This window comes from Salvelinus fontinalis, chromosome 32 (genome assembly GCF_029448725.1).
Source record: "Salvelinus fontinalis isolate EN_2023a chromosome 32, ASM2944872v1, whole genome shotgun sequence".
Classification (NCBI taxonomy): domain Eukaryota; kingdom Metazoa; phylum Chordata; class Actinopteri; order Salmoniformes; family Salmonidae; genus Salvelinus; species Salvelinus fontinalis.
This window is the reverse complement of record NC_074696.1, coordinates 33,596,568-33,618,926: the sequence shown is the minus strand read 5'-3', so window position 1 is coordinate 33,618,926 and position 22,359 is coordinate 33,596,568. Positions and strand designations below refer to the sequence as shown.

The 22,359-nt window shown below is 44.5% G+C and overlaps 2 protein-coding genes across 7 annotated transcripts in view; one reads left to right on the top strand and one right to left on the bottom strand.

Annotated features, from left to right (window-relative positions):
- The window catches only part of LOC129831125 (A-kinase anchor protein 9-like), a 118,492-nt gene extending 105,387 nt beyond the window's left edge, over nt 1-13,105 (top strand). For 5 of the 6 annotated variants that reach the window (XM_055894196.1, XM_055894194.1, XM_055894195.1 and 2 more), the window contains 23 exons: nt 362-1,408; nt 1,618-1,758; nt 1,857-1,901; nt 2,071-2,211; nt 2,431-2,475; nt 2,590-3,312; nt 3,567-3,627; nt 3,978-4,099; nt 4,242-4,442; nt 5,257-5,424; nt 5,739-5,868; nt 6,130-6,343; nt 6,557-6,707; nt 6,886-7,242; nt 7,863-8,168; nt 9,291-9,520; nt 9,667-9,772; nt 10,010-10,195; nt 10,437-10,643; nt 10,829-11,061; nt 11,197-11,291; nt 11,626-11,883; nt 12,064-13,105. In XM_055894196.1, coding sequence (XP_055750171.1) covers nt 362-1,408; nt 1,618-1,758; nt 1,857-1,901; nt 2,071-2,211; nt 2,431-2,475; nt 2,590-3,312; nt 3,567-3,627; nt 3,978-4,099; nt 4,242-4,442; nt 5,257-5,424; nt 5,739-5,868; nt 6,130-6,343; nt 6,557-6,707; nt 6,886-7,242; nt 7,863-8,168; nt 9,291-9,520; nt 9,667-9,772; nt 10,010-10,195; nt 10,437-10,643; nt 10,829-11,061; nt 11,197-11,291; nt 11,626-11,883; nt 12,064-12,107 — 5,211 coding nt within the window. In that variant the 3' untranslated portion in view covers nt 12,108-13,105. The remainder of the gene's footprint in view (nt 1-361; nt 1,409-1,617; nt 1,759-1,856; nt 1,902-2,070; nt 2,212-2,430; nt 2,476-2,589; nt 3,313-3,566; nt 3,628-3,977; nt 4,100-4,241; nt 4,443-5,256; nt 5,425-5,738; nt 5,869-6,129; nt 6,344-6,556; nt 6,708-6,885; nt 7,243-7,862; nt 8,169-9,290; nt 9,521-9,666; nt 9,773-10,009; nt 10,196-10,436; nt 10,644-10,828; nt 11,062-11,196; nt 11,292-11,625; nt 11,884-12,063) is intronic. The other variant, XM_055894193.1, reaches the window with a different exon arrangement.
- A 187-nt stretch (nt 13,106-13,292) lies between these two features.
- Nucleotides 13,293-19,306, bottom strand: LOC129831126 (lanosterol 14-alpha demethylase-like). The gene is made up of 10 exons (XM_055894198.1): nt 18,805-19,306; nt 18,526-18,624; nt 18,127-18,303; nt 17,829-17,955; nt 16,680-16,854; nt 16,268-16,387; nt 15,905-16,100; nt 15,442-15,537; nt 14,994-15,162; nt 13,293-14,706 (listed from the first exon to the last, which is right to left on the bottom strand). The coding sequence occupies exons 1-10, from the start codon at nt 18,973-18,975 to the stop codon at nt 14,528-14,530; spliced, it is 1,509 nt and encodes a 502-aa protein (XP_055750173.1). The 5' UTR covers nt 18,976-19,306; the 3' UTR covers nt 13,293-14,527.
- Nucleotides 19,307-22,359: the final 3,053 nt, after the last annotated feature.

The window sequence follows — 22,359 nt, the reverse complement described above, 5'->3', positions numbered from 1 at the left end:
TGTTTTGACGTAACCTATCATTTTATTTTAGGTTTTGGTAAGTGGGCCTCCCATGCTCTGTTGTCTTGTGATATGTTTTTTTATGTTGGCTTACTAAACATCTGAGAACACTTGGAACACCCTAGAAATGTCCAACTAATCAGAATTGTTTCCTGAAGTACCGTTATTACAGTTTCCCAACCTAAAATGTTACCTGGTTGAGTCTCAACCATAGATAATATATCACAACATTCTTATCAATATTAACTATCTTGCCGTGGCACAACTATGTCTCAGAGGTTTACCAGAAAGCATGAGCCACTCTTCTTCCTCCTCATCTTCGTCCTTATACCTACATTCACTGCTCCATCCTTCCCTTCAGGAAATCAACGCGAGGGACGAACTACTGTGCGAGCTGGAGTCCCAGGTGGAGTGCATGCGGAGCGAGCAGCAGCGCCTGAAGAAGAACAGCGAGGAGGAGCTGGAGCAGCTAAACGCCGTCATCGACAAGCTCCAGGAGGAGCTAGCCAACATCGAGTGGAAGCAATCCTCGGAGACGGATGAGGAGCTCAAGGGCCAGTTTGAGAGCCAGGTCGGAGGTCCCAGCAAGGAGGAGTACGACGAAATGAAGCAAAAGATGGACCTGGCCACCCAAGAGCTGGACACCATCAAAGCCGAGCAATGCATGCTTCTGGAGAGGTACCGGTACTTTCAGGAGAGCAGGCTAGCATTAGCCGAATCGGAAAAGGAGCAGTCGGACGACACCGCGATGGAGCTGCAAGATGCCCTCAGGGAGAAGACTGCAGAATTCTTGGTGGTGCAGGCTCAGATCCAGGCGTTGGAGCAGAGCGCCGCCTCCAGGTTGGAGGAGCTAAGCCTTCGCGTCCAGGAACTTAAAGCCTGTGTCAGAGAAAGGGATTCTGAACTGATCCGCTGCCGATTCCTGGTGGAGCATGCCCAGGAGGATGCCGACGAGCTCCAGCGCAAGGTCCAGGACCTGGAGGACAAGCTGAGGGAGAGGGTGGCGGCCGCGCTTGTCAGCCAGGCCCAACTGGGCGCCGTCCAGCAACAGTCGCATCAATCGCAGGAGTCCAAGGGCCAGAGAACCAAAGAATTCAGCCACAAGGATTCCCAGGGACAGATGGAGGTACCCGACTTTGGGTTTGCAGGAATGTCCCGAGCAGCGGAGATCCAAGGAGCCAAACAGGGCCCCACAGGGAAGGTGGTCCTCCTGACGGAGAAGCTCCGCGAGCTGGAGGTGGGCCTGAGTGGCATACAGAAGGACCAGGAGCTGCAGAAGCAGCTGCTCTCCAGTTCCGAGGAGGAGGTGCTGGAGTACGAGAAGAGGCTGGTCATGCTCATGGATTTGCTCAATCAGATGAGGAAGACCAAGCCTGGTGGATACCAGAGAACGTTTCCGGCCGAAGAGGTAGGAGTTATCTCCCATAGGCAATAAGTTAAGGCTAAAGTTAAGTTAGCTCTAGTCTGCACTACCTCCTATAAATTCACGTTTTAGGTGTTCGAGTTTGCCTGCAGTACTTCCCATCGATGAGTGAAATACCTTTATCCTACACTGCCTGTAATGTTTTTCACAGTTTAATTGCTGACAAGCTGCTATCTCTTTGAACTCTGAACCAGACTCCATCTTCTGGAGGAAACGAGCCGGCTGTATCTGGGATGATACAGGAACTACAGGAGGTCAGGGACGAGGCTTCAGCCACCAAAGCACAGCTCAGCAGTTACAGGGAGAACAGCAATAAACTCCAGCAGGAGTTCAAGGTATGTAATATCACACTCAACAACCATGTTTGATTAGTGCTCTATTCAACTTGTTGCTTGAAAGGGAGTTACAATTATCATATATTGTCCTTTTTTAGGCAAAAGAGGTTGCAATAGCAAAGCTTCAAGAAGACCTTCAAAGGGTAAGAAACAAAGGAAGTTCCTTCGATTACCATAGGCACAGTACAATTCTACTGCCTCAGAGTTACTAAAGTACTGCGATACTTTCTTGTTCTTGACATTCCCTTAAATGAATTGTCTTGAAATCCAAATTCTAGAAATTCTAACGTCTAACACTTCTACCTTTGACAGCAGGTGTCATCTGGAGGCGGTGAAGCCAAGGTGTCTGAGCTCCATCGGGAGCTGAAGGAGGTCAAAGAGGAGGCCGCTGCCACCAAAGAGGAGCTCAGCAGCTACAGGGAACGCTGTGACAAACTACAGGAGCTGCTACAGGTATGAACACAGTCCCAATCAACCAGTGTTCAGCAGAGCAAAGAACTATGGGAGTCGCAGTCTTTGGGTGCCAAACTTAATTGTCAATTTTTTTAACTGTCCATTTTGTGTGGATAACTGTACATTTAAAAAATGTTGATCAAATGGGGAGTTTTATGTTTGTAGTCTTTTCAGTGATTAACCAATCCGACCATTTTAATAATTTATTTTGTACCGAAGGAGAGAGAGATGACCATAGCACATCTCAAGGGAGAACTCCACCGGGTAAGTGTATATTGCTGCATGGAAGAATATTCCAACTTTAGTCAACAATATGGAAAAATATCTATTGGCATATCTTCACTTCTGTATGGATTTTGGTGTCTCCGAACTTCACAGGCCTCATCGGAAGATGACGGTGCCACCGCGTCTAAGCTTCTCCAAGAGCTCCAGGAGGTCCGAGAAGAGGCAGCTGCTACCAAAGAACACCTGAACAGCTTCAAGGAGTGCAGCGATAAACTCCAGAACGAGCTCCAAGTCCGCGACCTGTCCATTGCACAGCTTCAAGAGGAGCTCCAACAGCTCAGAGTAGCCTTGGCGAAAACCACAGAGTCACCGTCACCACTATTCCCACTATCACCATCTCAGTCTCCCTCACCCCAGCAGCAGCAGCCGGTACCAGCCTCCAATCTGAAAAAGAAAGGAGTCAAACCGCAAGACCACCGCCATGGAGCCAAGGGAAAAATGGCCGCCACTGCCAAAGACAAACCATCGCACTCCAGGAAGATCTCTGCCGCGGAGAACCAAACGTTCTCCGACAAATCGTCTGGTCTTAATGTATCTCAACGTCTGCCTCGTACAGATGCTGGCACCCAGACGGAGACCTTTTCCTCCCAGACATCTGACCAGCCCAGGTCTGTGTCAGAGGAAGAGGTGGAGGAGATGATCGGGGAGTACCAGGAGAAGATCGTACAGATGCAGGAGCTGCATGCGGCGGAGATCCTGGACATGGAGGCCCGGCACATCGCAGAGAGCGAGGCCCTGAAGAGGGACGCTCAGATGCTGGAGGAGGAGTGTAGGGCTCTCAAGACTGTCATCGAGAAGCTGCACCGCTCTCATGAGGTGAGTTCGTTGGGCGACATCTCAGCAGACCTGAGTTGTGTTCATTAGGCACAAACAGAAGTGAGTAACAGAACAAAAGTCTACCCGGAAGCTAGTTTTCGTTTTCTGTTGCAGAACCCGGTTTCGGTCTGTTTTCTTTCGTTTAGTGCTTAATAAACATGACCGAGATGATGAGCTTGACATTTTTATGGGGGAGTGGGGAGGTAAAGGAACTCAAACTCTTCTGTGTTCTGACCTGGTTTCATGCCCCCCAGGCCCCCTCATCGAGACCAGAGCGTCCCGCAGGATCGCAATTCAAAGACGGCTACACCAGTGGTAAGTTGTGTCACACATTGCACCTCCATGCCAAATGTGAGCCTCTGTATTCAATGCTATGCCAAGTGTCTCTCAAGAGGTTGCATGCTTTCCCTAGTAATCACAATACCTTGGGCGATATAACACCTTCACAATCAATGCATAAATATGTATACAATACATTATCAACAAACACAGCATTTTGCGAGTCATGGTGTGAGTCTTTTGAGTTGATGCGTGTGTTTGCTAGTGTTTGTGACAAAGGATGCTTTGCATGATTTGAGAAAATGTTATTTTGCATGCCTATTCAAAGAAAGAGTTTTTTGCTTCCATTGGTATGCAATGTTAACCTTGTGTGTACCCTATTGCAGACAGCAGTTCTGAATGGAGTCAGCGGACAGGCTATGACCTGCCTAATCTGCAGCAGGAGTTCAGGACCACGCCAGAGGGAGCCAGGAAAGAGACAGACGATGCACTGCCTGACAGAATTAAGGTACAAGAACTGCATTTGGAAATGTAAAGTTAAGCGTGTCTTTGTATGCCAATCTGTGTATTTGAGTGTATTGGTGTAGTTGTCTAGTTTGCACATGGTTTAATGTTTATGAGATGAATCTCTGTACATGTGTCCCCTCCAGAACCTGCTCCGCGAGGTGCATCAGGAGGGTATGCAGGTGCTGTCCCTGTCGGAGCTGCCAATCCCAGAGGGCGAGGCTGACCCAGCCAGCCTGATCCACCATGCCCAGGGCTGGCCCAAAGAGAGAGGGGCCTTGCTGGCCACTGTGGAGTCCCTCAAGGCCCTCATTTCCCAGATGCAGACACACAGCAGGGAAACACAGGTACAGTACTGGTAGCATCTGTACTGTGCAGCGTGGATACTTTGTACTAGTAGCCTCACTTAAATACCGTAGGGGTTTTGTTGGTCTCAGTTTAACCCCCAAGGTTGATGTCTGTGTCCCTGTTAAAATCGAATTAGCATCAGTTTAAGTTAGAGATATTTGTCACACTTCTGCATCAGCGTGAAAGGTGACAGAGCTAGAGCGGTGTTTGTCAGACCATGAGACATTATGCTCTATGACCCCCACAAGTGTCTTGGGACTTGTCTGAAGTTGGTACAGCTGATCTATCAACTTCTGTCTGTAGCGTCCAAAAAGTTTGGACTCTAGGAAACACACAGGCCTCACAAGACTCGTCTAAAGGTCCCAGTCGAAAAAGAATTATGGAAATATATATGGAGACTGTTTAGTGACAAAAATAAGAGGTTAAATACAAAAAAGTATGTGTGTATGTATATATAACAAATGTTTCCTGATCTTTCTTATGTCTTTGAGATCTAGGATAGACACTTCAGAACAAACTTCATTTGGAAGTTTAGTGAATCTGTTATTCAATGCGTTTGTCTGGGCTAATAGCAGTAAGGCCAAATAAATACTTTCATCAAATACTTTTTTTGGTACTTCAAGGGGTCTTAAAATAAAATAGCAAAATTATCCTTAGTATGACCTTCTTAAAACAATTCCATAAAGCTTAGTAGAACCCCCCTCCCCCAGCTTAAGTGAAACACTGCTTTTAAGGCTTAATTAAGCTTTCAGAAACCCTTTTTCCCCCTCATTTTCTGTAAATATGCATGTCTATGTGCTTGTGTATGTTCAGACTCCAGGTAGTGCGGACTGGCGTGGAGAGCTGCTGGGGGCAGTGCAGCAGGTGTTTGTGAGGGAGCGGAGTGTGCTGAAGAGCACCCTCTATGCCCGTCTGGACCAGCTGGACACTAGCGACACTGTCATCCACCTCAACCATCTGGAGCACAGGCTAGCCGAGCAGGTTACTGAAAAACTATGTACACTTTCGCTTAACTTCTGGCTAACCTTAGCATTAGCCTCAACTAGCTAGAGCACATGCTAGCTGAGCAGGTAGCTAACAAACACTTAACACTCAGGTTAGCCTTAGACATTACCTGCTAATTTTGGTATTAGCCTATTAGCTAGCTGGAGAGTGGGATATAGCCAACAGGTAATACAAAAATATAGAGCAGTTTTAGTCTAGGGTCTATTTCTTCACTTCGTAGAAAAACTTGGTGGTTATATGCATTGTTATTAAGTTCCAAGGCTAAACTGTGTCTGTGTGTAAATCTACAGGATGCCCATCACAGGGATGCCATGGGGATGCTGCAGGCTGCAGACAGAAGCAGTTTGCTGACAGAGGTCCGGCAGCTCCGGGCCCAGCTACAACAAATCCAAGCCCAGGAGCCTGGCAGATCCAATCAAGGTCTGTAGTCTGGCCCTCCAATTGCTTCTCGTGCTGTGTGGGTGGGTGGTAAGGACACATAGGGATGATGGATGAACGTGTGGGGGCTGGATGGATGGATAAATTCATTGATTTTTTGATTGACTAATATCTATAGTAAATTGTCTTAGATGAGGTCACAGCTATTCAACTCAATGCAACCAATATTATGAATATAAAAAGGAGAAACCGCAGCTGATTCTGTCTTGCATGTTGTTTTGTCCGGCTGCTCGTCCCACTTAGGTGTTCAGCCCAGTGTTCAGCCTGGTGTTGAGCAGCAGAGGGAGAGAGGAGCCCCTCAGGCTGGATTGTGTGGCGTTCAGGAGCCCCCCACACTGCAGCAGGCTGACAGGGCTCTGCTGGAGGAGCTGAAGGGAGAGCTGGCCCAGACCAAACTAGAGCTGGAGACCACGCTCCAGGCCCATCAAAAACACCTGAAGGAGCTGGACACAGTCAGGTAAGGTTTTAATGCACGCTCACACAAACACACACCATCAGTGTCTTAGTTTGACACATAAAAGAGCAGAACATTCTCAGGTAAGACTATTTAGAGATATACAGAAACAAACATCGACTTACACTCACCTTCCCAACATTTGTATTGCATACACATCTAGTTTACCTTCCTAGTTGCTGTTGGATGGATCCAGACCGGTGTCTTTGTTTCTAGATCGGAGGTGTCACAGAAGGCTGCTGAGGTGGACACCCTGACGGACAGACTGGCCGACGAACAGAAGAAGGCCAGAGAGATGCAGTGGGCCTTCGAGAAGGAAAAGTGTAAATCTGACAAGAAAGAGGAGCTGGAGAGCGAGGAGCTGGAGGTAAGACAGTTTTTAGGGAAGGTAGTAGACAGGTGTCCCAGTGTAATTTCACACGTCTTCACTTTAGTGTATTTGACTTAAATGCAGTGTTTTACTAATGTGTTCACCTTAGTCACTGGAGTAGGTCTACTCAAGTGTTTTTCACACTTATCTTTGTATTTACACCCCTTCCCTTCAGGATCTAAAACTGGCCCTGGAGGAGCAGCAGAGTCACGTAGCCCAGCTGACCTCAGCCCTAGACCAGGAGCGCCAGTCCAACTCCCAGCTTTCCGTCCAGGCCGAACAGGAGCGCTCCAGGCTGCAGACCCAGGCCTCACAGCTCCACATCCAACTAGAGTCAGAGCGAGCCCGGGCCCAGGAGCTGAGTAGCGCCCTGGGGAGAGAGAAGGAGCTCCGCCAGCACGGCTCCTCCTGGAGTGAAAGCCCAGAGAGGAAGGGGGCTGAGAGTGGGGAGGATGAAGTGGTGGGAGGGGCGATGTCATCCGAAGCTCTTCTGGAGGGACTGCGGAGGGAGATGGACAAGAAGCATGCTCAGGTGGGCTGTTTGTTTGTTTGTAGCTGAAGCAGATGCACACACACACACAAGTACATTCACACTAGTTTACTTACAGTAAGTCTTATGATGCAATGAAGGGGGCTGTACCTTTACCGGTTGGTTCTTCACTGTGTCTTTCTCACTCAAACACCCACAGCCACACACGGCCCCCGAGCGCCGCCCCCTTCCATTACAACTGTTGTGTTTTCAAATCCAAACAGTGAGAAGTCTCAACCCCCCAGGATTTTTTTCTGGTTGAGAGAACCAATCAAGTTCGCACAATTTCTGAGCATTAACAAACGGCCTCCTGTCCAGACCAGTGAGTCACAGCTCTTTCAAGCTGTGTGGTCGCATCAGCCAGGCTGCTATCAATGCCCTGCACACAGGAGATTCACAGAAAGTGCTAGTGAAAATATTGGGTTGGCATTATGACCAGTTATGTCATGTGATTCTGCACCCCTAATAAATTGTGCCACCCTATTGGCTTATCAGATGGTGCATCTGCTTTCTTCAAATTGTCATGACGACATTACATAGGCATTACTATTATAGTAACTATAGTTACCTCCACTTCTGCATTCCCACGAAATCCTGTGACCTCCTATTTATTCCCTCTTCAGGTGGTTAGTCTGTTGGACGAGGTGGAGGCCCAGAAGCTGGAGGCTGTGGGACGGGAGCAGGAGCTGACCTCGGCAGCTCAGAGGTCATGCCAGGACCAGGAGGCTCTTCGGGAGACAAGGGGCCAGCTGGAAAGCCTGGGGGAGCAGGCGCGGGACACCATGGCGCAGCTGGTGAGAGAGGTGCAGCAGAGGAAGCGACTGGAGCAAGAGAAGGAGAGGCTGCAGGAGAAAGTGGTCCGGCTGGGAGAGATGAGAGGGGGGGAGATGGTCGGAAGCGGGACGCAGCAGCAGCCTGATAACCAAAACGTGGGTCACATTCCTATATCCTACATTCATACACTTTGAATGAACCAAATACAGCGCTTTTGAATCAGATGATACAATTGAAATGCATTTTCTAGAAAAATCCAATAGGAATATTGTATTTTCTTAGTTATTGGTACTACAATATATTGCGTTTATTAAGCTCTTGTTGTTAGAACCCGGCTATGTATGATAAAATAATCACACTATATATACAGAACTATGTGGACACCCCTTCAAATTAGTTGATTCGGCTATTTCAGCCACACCCATTGCTGACAGGTGTATAAAATCGAGCACACACCATGCAATCCATATACAAACATTGGCAGTAGAATGGCCTTACTGAAAAGCTCAGTAACTTTCAATGTGGCACCATCATAGGATGCCACTTTTCCAACAATTCAGTTCGGAATATTTGCCCTGCTAGAGCTGCCCCGATCAACTGTAAGTGCTGTTATTGTGAAGTGGAAACGTCTAGGAGCAACAACACGAAGTGGTCAGCCACACAAGCTCACAGGAAGGGACCGCCGAGTGCTGAAAGCGTGTAAAAATCATCTGTCCTCGGTTGCAACAATCACAACCGAGTTCCAAACTGCCTCTGGAAGCAACGTCAGCACAATAACTGTTTGTCAGGAGCTTCATGAAATGGGCCAAGCAAGCCTAAGATCACCATGCGCAATGCCAAGCGTCGGCTGGAGTGGTGTAAAGCTCGCCGCCATTGGACTCTGGGGCAGTGGAAACGCGTTCTTTGAAGTAATGAATCACACTTCACCATCTGACTAATCTGGGTTTGGCGGATGCCAGGAGAAGGCTACCTGCCCGAATGCATAGTGCCAACTGTAAAGTTTGGTGAAGTCGGAATAATGGTCTAGGGCTGCAAAGGTGGGACCAACTACATATTAATGCCCATGATTTTGGATTGAGATGTTCGCCGAGCAGGTGTCCACATACTTTTGTAATAATGTGGAGGTGGAGCTGTTTTACGCTCAGCAACAGAATTATAATGTATTATAATCCACAATTATGGCCATTTGAGAGTCTGTTGGTCATAAGTTATATAAACTCTACTGTGTTATGTGTCTTCTGAGCTGAAACTTATCTGTACCGTGTCTGTGCCAGCAGCAGGCTGTGTGGCGAGGCATTCCCACCGACCGGACCAGAGACTGGGTGTTCCAGCAGAAGCCTGGCGACATGCTTACTATCGAATCCAGCGCGCCTTCCCTCCTTGAGGTCACTGGGACAGGGGGCAACCTCGCCCCCCACCATAACCCAAAACACTCAGACAAGGTCTTGGGCAAACTGCATCTCATCGCAGCCAAGATCCGAACCATGGTCAGCAAGGGCTCTGGCAGGTATCTCACAATTTCTTAACAACTTTGTCTCAAAACATTTGTACATGTTATATACATCAGTTCAACTTTTCATTGAGGTGAACCTGTCAATATGTGCAGGTGTAGATTGATGTTGTGTGGATGAATCCATATGTGTGTATGTACAGGCTGACTACGGAGGTGGACAGTGAAGGGCTGTCGTGGCTGCAGACCAATATTGATGAGGTCATCACTATGCTGCAGCAGTTCCCAGCACTCCCCTTGGTCCCTGAGGTGAGATGACACTTCAGACTACTTAGATTAGATTGTTGTTTATTGTCCTACAAAAATATCTTAGCACAGCTCACACATTATATACATAAACCACATAGAAAACCCAACAGGAAACAAACATTGGTCTTAGTCAGACTTAAATAGTATCCCCCTGCCCAACACCTGCACATATAGGAGTAAGCTATTCCATTTCAGTGGCTACTGAGTACTGACATTTCTTCTCTGCTGTGTCTACAGAGCACCGCCCAGCTGGCGGGAGGCCAGTCCAGCTCCCTGACAGAGCGGCTGCTGAGGCAGAATGCTGAGCTCACTGGCTTCGTCAGCCGTCTGACAGAGGAGAAGAACGATCTGCGCAACCAGGTCCTCCGCCTGGAAGATGAGCTTCGACGCTACCGCCAGGCTGGTCTGGGATCAGGGGACAGCGTGAGTTACAATACTAGATCTAATGCAATTCAGGGCTGGTGACGGGTCTGGGATCAGCACAATAATAGTCTAATACTATACAGGTACAGTGGCAGGGTGGGACTCTAGAGATGGGACAGAGAGTACAATACTGGATTGCAGAAGTACCTAGAAATGGCAGAGAAGTAAAAATGTGTGGAGACATTGCGTTAATTTGCACCACCCTAACATCACTCCTCTCTACCTCTATCCCTCCCTCCAGTCCAGCAGGAGAGGTGGCGTGGACAAGCAGCAGGAGGCGGCCAGCCTTCTGTTCTCGTCGGAGCGCGAGTCCTGGACCAGGGAGAGGAGCCGGCTGGAGAAGGGCCTGCGTCTAGCCCAGGCCGAGGTGACCCGACTCAGGGGAGAGATCCGGACAGAGTCCCTCAGAGACATGACCGGACCGGACACAGACAACGCCACACTGAAGGTGAGCTCAAAGCTGCCCTGCATCTCTCCATAACACTCACCTCCTTACAAATCGACCACTTTTCCACTCTTTGTCAGAGTTGAATAGCAAATATATTGTTGCACATCTATAAAACCCACTTAACTCTCACACTTACACTATTACAACACTCTTCTCTCTCTCTCTCTCCTGTTCCCCTTCTCCAGAGGATGTATGGCAAGTACCTGCGCTCCGAGAGTTTCCGCAAGGCCCTCATCTACCAGAAGAAGTACCTGCTGCTGCTGCTCGGCGGCTTCCAGGAGTGTGAGGAAGCCACGCTGTCGCTTATTGCTCGCATGGGCGGCCGGCCCTCCGACTGTAGCCTGGAGTCCCCGACGCAGCACCGCCGAGGGCTGACGCGCTTCCGCTCGGCTGTCCGCGTCTCCATCGCCCTCTCCAGGTAAACAATGGGAACTGAAGTGGTAGGATGGTGTTGCAACTGTTAGGAGGCTATGGTATAGCTAATACTTATGATATATGTACTCTAATGGTCCTCTATCCCATCTTTTTGAATCAAACTGTTCTGTTCTTTCAGAATGCGTTTCCTGGTCAAGCGATGGCATAAAGCTACGGGGATGAGGTCCATAACATCTGGCAACGTGAACAGAAACGGTCTGGGACAGTCACCAGGTATGGAAATCACACTCCCTCACACTAACCCCAACACAAAGAAAATGAACTGGGAATGAATGAACTGGTTATTGAGTTAAATGGTAAAGAACCAAGCTCGGCTACCCTAGGCTTACACACTTGTAATCAATTAAGTGCTGATTGGTCAGGTGGTCCACACGGCTAGCTAACCTAAATAAATAACCTGAATATTCTAAAGTGCCATGTTCAAACAAAAGCAGAAAATTAATAATTACCTTTTCATTGGTTTTCAAAGTTGTCCTGCTGACTCATTGATCCGGTTTTGTGAGAGAAAAACCACACAGAGGACTGAACTGTTTCTCTTCCTCTTCAGGTATCGAGGTGAGGACAGACTCACCCTACCTGCATCCAGGGAGTGTGGAGGTGTACGGGGAAATCAGAGGGGCCAGCAGGGGGCGCACTGGACGAGACTCCCCCAGTTCCGCCCTTTCCTCTGCACAACACAGGTTCCACATGGCTGGGGACCCTCTGACCTGCTCTCACCTCCAGAACTACGACCCTGACCGAGCGCTCACCGACTACATCTCCAGACTGGAGGCCCTGCAGAGGAGACTGGGGAGCGTGCAATCTGGTAACACACACACACTTCCAACCGTACTACCTCATACGATCTAGAGTTAAATAATGTCATGCCATAAACAGAAATTGCCCTCATTCAATCACTCCACAAAATATGTGCAGATGATGCTTCCAATGTTCTTGTCAAGAGTTAAGTCTTGGGATCTAAACAACTTCATTTTTCCCTTCCTAGGTTCTTCTTCATATGCTCAATTGCACTTTGGAATAAGAAGATAGAAGTCTATAATTTACATTGAAACTGTCTTTATTTTTTTTATTTCACCTTTATTTAACAAGGCAGGCAAATTGAGAACACGTTCTCATTTACAATTGCGACCTGGCCAAGATAAAGCAAAGCAGTTCGACACATACAACAACACATAGTTACACATGGAGTAAAACAAACATACAGTCAATAATACAGTGAAAAATAAGTCTATATACAATATGAGCAAGTGAGGTGAGATAAGGGAGGTGAAGGCAAACAAAATATATAAATAAATAAAAATATAAAAAGGTCATGGTGGCGAAGTAAATACAATATTGAAGAAAACTGTTGCCTTTTTTTGTGCTGAGCTTTGGTATTTTGTATCATTCTGCTGTGTACAGTATATATATATATATTACGTGGGGACCAAAAACAATTTTTTGTGTGTGGACTTATAATCAGGCTTTTTGTCGCCAGCACTTGAAACAGCTTCTATGTTTGTAAACTTTGGTCTGCCTCTTTGTTGTGGATAAACACAATCATGTTAAATGTATATTTGTGGAATGCTAATTTAAACAAAAAACATTGATTAACTTAATTTATACTGTGTATGTTACTTTGTGTGGGTGGAAGAATATGTAGAGCAGGCTTCGTACCGGGTGGGTGTGCAGGTCTTTGCAGGTCTTTGCTCCGGGCCAGCTCTAACACACCTGATTTAAAGTAACCGTGGTTTCTTAAACGGAAGACCATGATTGGTTGATTTATTGGAAATTGTTGTTAGTACGGGGCTGGCACGCCCAGTAGCTCTCCAAGACGGGAATTAGGAGAACTCTTGACGTGGAGAATGTTTGACTTCACTGTTGAGGAGGCTGCTACAGGATCTATATACACTACACTGTGTTTTATTAGAATGGTTGTTTGGACAGACTACAATTTGTAGAAGACATATTTTTGTAAAGGTAGGAGCTTTGAATTTTCTGGGTATTTTGTTAAAAATTTAATTAAAGATGCATTTTAACACTTGAAATATGTGGTCGCACTGTTTTTTCAATTCAGCATCACTGACACACAATCAGATTTTACAAGTACACATGTAATTAGTTCTAACTGTTGTAAAACAAAATAAAACTTCAGCTAAAATGTGAATCTGGTATGGGGGAAATGTACGGTCAATGCAATTATGGTGTGAAGACAAATTGGACATGAGATTTCGCCTCCTGGAATTCACATGGCATCATCTCAGATATAATTTTTATTTAAAAGGTTCAAATGTTCACAAAATTAGGCTTCAAATAGTAAAATCAATCTAAATAAAATGGAGTGATAATTTTCCATCAAGGCACTACATTGGTCAAACTACACTATGACCTCCCAACATTCCCACTCGATACGCCAAGTCGTGTTTATTAGGGCACACAACAGAAAATGTGTCTCTTGTTAAGCAAGTGCAGGTTGTCCCTCCCCGTTTAAAGTCCTTGTTCTTTGTTTGACCCAGCCCAGGTCCTCTATCTTTGTACAATTATGAATGGACAGTACATACAAAGTCAGTGATGGTCGGTTTGATCACTGATCTCTATAAAGCAATGGATAAGGATCAGTGGTTTTAATATTTCTCATAGCTCTAGAAAAGGCAGTGCTTAAGTGCTTTTTACTCCAGTAATATTCATTCTTACAGTAGTATTGTCACTCCTACACAGTGGACTCCATATCACCTTTCAGACAGTGGAAGCTTGAAAGCTATATGCTTTACCATGACATTTTGAAATAGAATGGCCAAAAGCTGAGGCCTGGTTCCAGATCTGTTTGTGTTGTATAGCCAAATCCTATAGTAGTTGGACTATATCTGGGATCAGGCTACAAAAGATGAGCTTTTGATGAATAAACAAACTGATTCAGTTTAGGCTTACATCGGTGGTGGCTAGTGTCCCTTTAAATCAGAGGACGGGCTCATAGTAATGGCTGGAACTGAACAAGTGGAATGGTATCACATCAAACAAGTGGTTTCCATGTGTTTGTCACTATTCCATTCTACTCCATTCCAGCCATTACTATGAGCCGTCCTCCCCTCACCAGCCTCCTGTGGCTTACAATACATTCTAGCAAATAAAAACACAGCAAACATAAGGTGGGGGCAACAAAAAGTTGTTTCCCCATGGTCAAAAAGTAAAGTGAATTAGATTTTCAGACAGAACTCTGCGTTAATTTGAACAGTTCCTAAATGCAAGTATGTATGTATGTTCTCTAAATAAAACCGTTAAAGGTGAGGTTGTTTGTTGGGGCAAATCTGAAATGGCTCCCTATTTCCTATATAGTGCACTACTTTTGGCCAGAGCCTTATGAGGGAGCCAGCCCTATGAGGCTATGGCCAAAAGTAGTACAATATAGAATAGGAAACCATTTTGGACAAAGCCTTGCTCTTTTCGCTGCTGTGTTTTGCGCTCAGTGTCTCTTAGTGTTGTCTCCTCTTGTATCTGATGACGGGGTTGTGCGGGGTGTGGATCATGGTTGTGTAGTTGATTGTGGGGAAGTAACCATCGACCAGGTTGAACTCGTAAAGGCGCAGCATGGTAGACCAGATGGTCTTGATCTGAACGTAGGCAAAGTTCTCTCCGATGCAGCGGTGACGGCCTAGAAGGCAGTGAACATCAGTGTTTTTGTTTTTTTTCATGGAAATGAGGGTAAAATCTGAAACTTTGTGGCATGAGACAGCTTGGAATAGGAGTAAAGTTCATATATTGAGCAAGAGCCCCACCTACTGACAAAATTTTACAAATCAAAATGCATACTGCATGAAAGATGTTTCCCCTACCATTGTGTACATGCTTCTGACACTTCTGTTTCCTCTTAAAGACGGCAGATCACCTAACGTATAAGATGCTATTAATAGGGATGAAAAAACGACTAAATATTCTTACCTGCACCAAAGGGCACATAGGCAAATTTCTCCCCTGCAGCAGGGTTGTCGTTAAGGTAGCGGTCAGGCCTAAACTCCATCCTCTCTATCCAGGTGTCCTGCAGACGGTGGTTGACTGTCGGGGACACACACACCTGGTGGCCAGCTGGGATGGTGTAGCCTGCTACAGTCTGGGAGTGGATTGAAGCAAATGGTCAGGGTTGGTCAATAGTCACTCACTCACCTATTGTACACACATGCATTTAGCTGGGTTGGGGCTCCATTTCAATGTAAATAAATAAATATATGGACAATTTACATTATTCCCATTTCTCTCTGTTAAATTCTGTGTCTAAAACGTTTTTTTTTCAATTAACTGCTATTCTAATGGATTTGTAAAATCTCTTGACAGAAGGAATGACTTCATGGGTATTCGTTAACCGCCCAACCAATAATGATATTGAGCTTACCTGAGGAGAGCGTGCCATTCTCATCATGGTCATGATGGGTGGACGGAGTCGGAGGGTCTCTTTCAAACAGCGGTCCAACAAAGTCAGGTCCTTCAGCTGATGTATGAACAAGAGAACAAGTAAGTAAAGACCATGTCAAATATTTAAATGATAAAAACTGTCCAAATGAATAGCTGAACTTGTGGTTTAGCAGTCTAGAAAAAAGGTTCTAAACTGAAGTTGCTTACATACAATATAAAATTACCCAGTTTAAATAGAATATGGTCAATAAACAGATCTAAATAAGTTTCAACAAAATAATTCAGAAAGATGTATGTACCTATATTTAATATAATTGATTGTGAATATAGTCAACACGTGTAAGGCAGTATAAGAACATAATTAATATTTTCAACATCAAAGCTGTAGTGTAGTCTATGACCATTTACGTGCAGTTGGTAATAGGCCAGTTATGGATTCTGACCTGGTCAAAGTTGAGTGGGGGCAAGTCTTCTCCACATGCAGTTTTCTGTTCAGCATAGCAGCGGTCCTGTAGGGCCTTATCTTTGCCAAGGAAGAAGCCCAACCAGGAACTAGTAGTGGAAGATGTGTGCTGTCCGGCCAGGAGTAGACCAATCAGCATGCCCGCTATCTCATCATCATTTAGGGGCCGCCCATCTCTTAAAATGGGCAAAAGTAGTTAGGATTGAATCAGTCTGAAATGGTACAACAGTTGTAGAACCCCTTTAAACCAAATGTCCATTCACTTCAGTTCTGTTGGGAGGCATGGAAGCATATACTTGTACCACATGTATTAATACTGGCATCTGTTCCACTTATGTCTTACTTGTAGGTGGCATCTATGAGGGTCTGCAGCATATCGTCCACTTTCTCTCCAGAGCTTCTGCGTTTCTGGGTGACCTTGTAGAAGATGTTCTTGATCTCCTTGTGTGCTCTGTCCCTTCGTCTGTACAAAAATGACAAAACCTGTTTTTTCCTGCCTTATAGAAATAAGATATTCTCATATTGCTATTACAGAATGAATACAGTAATAATTAAGTTCAACTCAGTCGATCACCCAAAACCCTAACCTGAGGATAGAACAATGAATAAAGTTTCATGAATCATAGTTTCCAGCAACTGTTCTGGTAACTCAGTCTAGCTTGGTCTGTCAAACAAAAAACCTAACCTGAAGGTGGAACTGTTTGAATTGACCCTTGGTTGAGGAAAGGACAGTATGAATGAAGTCTTTCTCTTACCTGAAACTGGGCAGGGGCAGCCAGCCGGGCAGTAGCCAGGCAGCGTGGCTGAAGCCCCCGTCCAGGTCTGCGTAGAGCTGAGCCACCTTCTCATCCAACATGCTGCGGATCTCCTTCCCATGCAGACAGGCACTGGCCGTCAGGATTATCAGCTCCGACAGGGCCTCAAACAGGTCTGAGGGAGGGAGGAGTAGAAGAGATAGGAAGGCGTAAAAGAGAGAGAGCGGAAGAGATAAGAAGATGGAGGTAGATGGAAATAGTGAATGAGTGAGACAGAGAGGGAGAGAGAACAGAGGTCAGAATTGCTGACTGGATAACTTTGACTGCGCTACAGCTCAAATGTTATGGCGTGTAAACAAGCGTTATGGCGTATTCATAAACAGCGACACGTTGCAAACAGATTCTATCAAGAGTGTGAAGCAAAAGGCTGCAGTCATTAGCAACCCGTTAAGTGTCTGTGTATGTGCATGGGAGATCACTGCTCTCTTGAGCAACGTAATAGCTACAATACATGACAACAAATGTTGACTTGATTTGCTTCTTACTCTCTATTCGTGTCAGGGGTAGCTCTGTTAAATGTCACATCGCTACCCTACCTTTACAGATAAAAAAGTAACTATCTTAAAATGGATAGCAAGGTTCAAACTGTATTACAGTAGTTACAACACATTGATTATGGTGTATTGTTTAGGTATTACTGCACTGTTGGAGCTAGAAACACAAGCTTTCGCTGCCCCTGCGATAACATCTGCAAATCTGTGTCCGCGACCAATAAACTTTGATTTGATTTTGAAAACATGAGTTATTACTAGAGAACTTGTTGATGGGAAATTATGTTGAATGGCTCATTTTCTGAACAGTTAACACTGCTGACATCTAAAGTCCACTGTGCTTCACCCAAGTCCCTATCCAGTCAGCTCTTCTTATAGGTCTGAAAGGATAAGCATACTGCATTAATAATTTAACTTTACCATCTTATAGGCCAAGTGGGAAATGTGTCATTCTGCTTACGGCTTTTCAATCCTTTTAGGTCTACATGAAGTAGCTACAGTAGGGGCTAGGGGTCGATTTGGAACTGGGCATTTGGATTACTTTCCACATGGAATACTGTAGAAACTCAGACCAATTGTAATGGCTCTGTCATCTTACTTTGTTCCCCACTGTCTCCCCATCGTGAAAAGTACTCCTTCGTTTCCTCCTCTATGATTTCAACGTGCTGTTTGAAATGGGCGATGTTCAGTCCTGTCTTAAACATCTTCTTCTGTTCCAGGAAGATCTACAAAAGAAAATGAGCGGCATAATTAGATAAATCAATACTTAGTTTATGATAAGTTTGTCTTATGTTTCATCTCATAAACCTATGTCAACACTTCTTTTTGTGTGGTAACATTCTCTCTACATTTGTGAGTGCAAAAGGGAGTATCTCCGTAAGTATTTATTTGCTTACATGGTTAGGTACATCGTAGGCAACCCCTTTACCAAAAACTGGCGTGGTCAATCGGGAATAGACATCCTCTGCATTGAGATCTTCGTTCTTGCTGTTAAACATCAGTGTGGCTGCCTCACTACCCAGAAGGTAGGTAAAGGTTTTGCCCACCATGGTAAAGCTGACAACAGGCCCATACTGTGAAGAGAAAGAAAATAAACCTTGTTTTAGCACCTACTATAAAGGGCAATTTCACATGGCACTATACACCAGTAAGGTAAAGATTCAAAAGCTGTATTATATGAAATAAGTTATTGGAAAGTGAATGCAATTTATTACTGCACATTTTGTAAACAAAATAGGTAGCACTTTGAGCACTAAAATATATTAAGTATACATACAGCAGTACTGTATTCTTACCTTTTCATATGCATTTTCCAGAAATTCAATGGGACTTTTCCCAAATGCTATGGCATGACCCAGAAATGGAATGCTAGAAGGTATGTATGGTGGGTACTTCTGAGAAAATAAAAACATTAATTTAGTTACAAAAATAAAATACACAAGTCAAATGATTTTGTGATTTTGGACAATATGCAATCGGCTATGAATGCGTCGTGATACTGTAACATTCACTGTAGCAGACATAATAATGTAATATATACTGTAACTCAATTGATTTATTCTTCATGTACATACCTTGTGTTCGTCTGAAGAAGACTGTGACAGTTTGAGCACCAGTTTAGAAATATATCCCAACGTTAGGGTGATCACAGACACTGCAAGGACCACTGATGTCAAGTTGTCACTCATTTTCCCGACTGTATTTTCTATTAGCATACTACTAACTTGATATAAATGCATAGCCATTGTTGCGTCTTATGTTGTTTCTTTCAAATTGTTGTAAAATATTGTAGGCTACTGCGTCAGACTCCTTGAATTTGCAACAAATCTGTTATCCGGTTGTGATGTCGCTTCTACAACATCTAATTCGGTTTTCCAGAAGGCCCCAGGCTATCAGTATTAGCAGAAAATAGTGTTCCCCAGTGCTCAGTAAAATCCCTCTTTATTCCAAAGGCATAGTTTCATCCAATGTCATTATAGCACTAAATGAAAATACGTGACAGATTTTACTGTTTCCTGGGCATCTCTACCTGTAGATGTGAAGTTAGTCTTGCCCCCGCCTGACAAATAAAGCTATTTAATTTGCTAGTCGCTGTGTGTCATTCAAATAACTCCACGCTCCGCAGCTGCCTTCCTGCACTCTGGTTGGCTATCACTACCTGGACTGATGTCTGGCTATATGATGTCACTGCCCGAGTTAAGCGAAATGCCTCAATAGGAGAATCACATTGGTTGAACTACATACAGCGTAGAATAGGTATAGATGTAGCTACTGTAGTCACTAAAGGGGTGTCAAATGCAATCAAATTTGTTATACCTGTGAACGTTACAAAGCAATATGCCTAGATGTAGGCTATGTTTGTGTAGGTTACTGTTATGATTTTGAATGATTATAATTGATTTTGTAATCCATCAATAACCACTTTCACACAATGTTGATGCATATGCAATTGCATTTATTCTCATGGTCAAACAATAATCAATACTTTGGTATGGATTCACTTGGTAAATGTACATTTATGAAAAACAAATTACTCCTCTCACTTTCCAACTTCACAATGCCATGAACTACGCCTCTATTCATATAGCACATTTGGCATAGTGTATTCAGTCTTATGGCTTTGGCATATATCTTGATGCCCTGAACCTGAGAGGAGAGTGTGTATAGGCCTGCCAAGACCAGAGTCCTCACAAGTTGGTCAGCTATGACAGATGCCTCCTGGTCACAATGGAATAAGTCTCTCCACAGAGTCGGGGCCTGCATGGTTTTTTCCTTCTGGTATGCCCTACACACACAAAGTAATCAAATTGAGTGATTACATTTCCTATCAATTCCTTGATTGTAATTGGACCCTGAAATTAAATTGAGGAACACTATCTATCACTGAAATTCTATGCCAAATTAGAGGTTTATTGGATGATTCAAGTCATACCGTTTATTCTCTTTGGTCTTAAACTCCTCAGTGGGTATCTTAAGTTTCTCACAGAAGTGATCAAAATCAGCGCCCTGCAAGTTATTGGCCAGAGACCGGAAAGCCTTTTGTAAGATGTGCTCTATAACAAAATAACAAAGTTGCAACATTACCTCACTTGCCAAGCATACAGTACTTAACAATACAATTTGAATATGAAATGTACTGTGGAATGCTTGTGTATTATCCCCAATTTTCCAGGTGACTTCAGAGCTGAGGTATTGTCCCAATGGGGAATATTTGGTGTCCGTCACAGATCTGCTTAGGAGGTCTGGTGAGAGGATTCCCCTCCAGCTCCAACTGCCTCAGAGACTGGAGCTGGCCCATATCTGGAGGTAAAGACTGGAGAAGATTCCCTACAGGAAGTAGCATTGTGGAGTTGTTTTAAAATCAGTGAGGAGACATGCATGATTCGCATAATAACAAGTCCTTCGAATGTACACTAAATAGGCTTCTAAATTACTATAATAACGTTTTTGATAGCTATCAGCTTACTAAGGTGATCCAGCTCTCCGATGCTCTCAGGAATCTGCTGCACTACGTTGTCTCAGAAGTCCAGTTCTCTCAAACATCTTAGTTTCGACAAGGTCTTTGGCAGTGTGGTTAGCTGTCAAGAAGACACACAGATGATGAGAAACTTTTGAGGAAAACCTTAGCTCTGATATCTGTCCAAAATGTTAATGAATTGTATTTTAGCTCTAATGGTTGGTGCAAAAAAAAGTTATCTTAATTTATGCTCACTATAGCTTACCTTGATGCCTCTTCTGTGGCAGATTGTCAACTTTTCAAGTGATCTCAGATCACACACTTTCACAGGAAATAGGAAGGACTGATTATTGGAAAGGTTGAGGTCTTTCAGTTCTCGTATTTCTAATGGAACTCGTCCTATCTGATTATCAGACAGGTCAAGCACTTGTACTGTCCTAACATGGTGCAACTCAAGAGGGAACTCAGTAAGCCTATTCCCCTGAAGTACGAGCACTTGTACTCTTTTCAAGCTGGAGATTCCTTCTGGAATGGTCTGAATTGAATTGTAGCTCAGATCCAAATGGATTAGCCTGTGAAGTCGGTAGAGATGCTTGGGGCATTCGTCAGTGAATCGGTTTTCACTGAGATTCAGGCATTGCAAGGTGTGGATTTCACCAATGTTGGGGGGTAACTTCGATAAAATGTTTTTACTTATGTCAAGCTGACATGGAGAAAGTCCAGAGCACAGACCCATTGGGAAGGTGCGGAGGTGGTTAAAACTGAGATCCACTGAGGTCAACAGAGAGCAATTTCTTATGTTGAGGGGGAAATTAACCAAATGATTCCTTGAGCATTCCAGAACTGAGAGATTTTTTAGAGAGCCGATTCCTCGAGGCAGTGTTTCTAGCTGATTTTTATTCACCAGTAACTCTCTGAGATGTTCCAAAGCACCAATACTCCTGGGAAGTTTTGTTAGTAGGTTTCCAGTGATGCAGAGATGCAGCAGTTTTGAGCATGAGCTTATTTTCTCCGGAAGTGTCTTTATCTTGTTGTGACAAAGTTGCAAGACTCTGAGCCCCTTCAATTTCTCCACATCATCAGGAATCAATGTTAACTGGTTTCTACACAGATTCAGTTCCTCTATGTTAGTCAAGCAGAAAAGTTCTGAAGGCAGAGTTGTCAGGTTGTTGGAATTCAGAGACAGAACTTTGAGTATTTTCAGCTGGGATAAACGCTTGGGTAAACTCACTATCTTGTTCCCTGAGAGATTGAGCTCAAAGAGTTCAGGGAGTTGGCATATAACCTGTGGAAGGTATGACAGCTTGTTTTTCTCCAAATTTAAAACAGTGATATTCTTCAAGCATCCAAAAGTCTCTGGTAGAGCGGTAAGTCGGTTGCCATTTAGATTGAGAATTTTCAAGGTGGCGAGATCTCCAAATGCAGATGGCAGGTGTTTGAGTTTGTTGTTGCTTGAATTGAGATGTGTGTATTCTCCAACTGACAGATTTCTTCCGGAAGCCTTACAATTGTATTATTACTGATGTCAAGGACTTTGAGGATGTGCAGGGAGTGGACAGCTGAAGGTATTGAAGTTCATTTGTTTCCTTGAAGAGATAAGAATTCCACATTGTACAAGTCTCCTATTTCTTCTGGAAGTGTTTTTAGCTCATTGTTTGATAAAGTGAGGAAT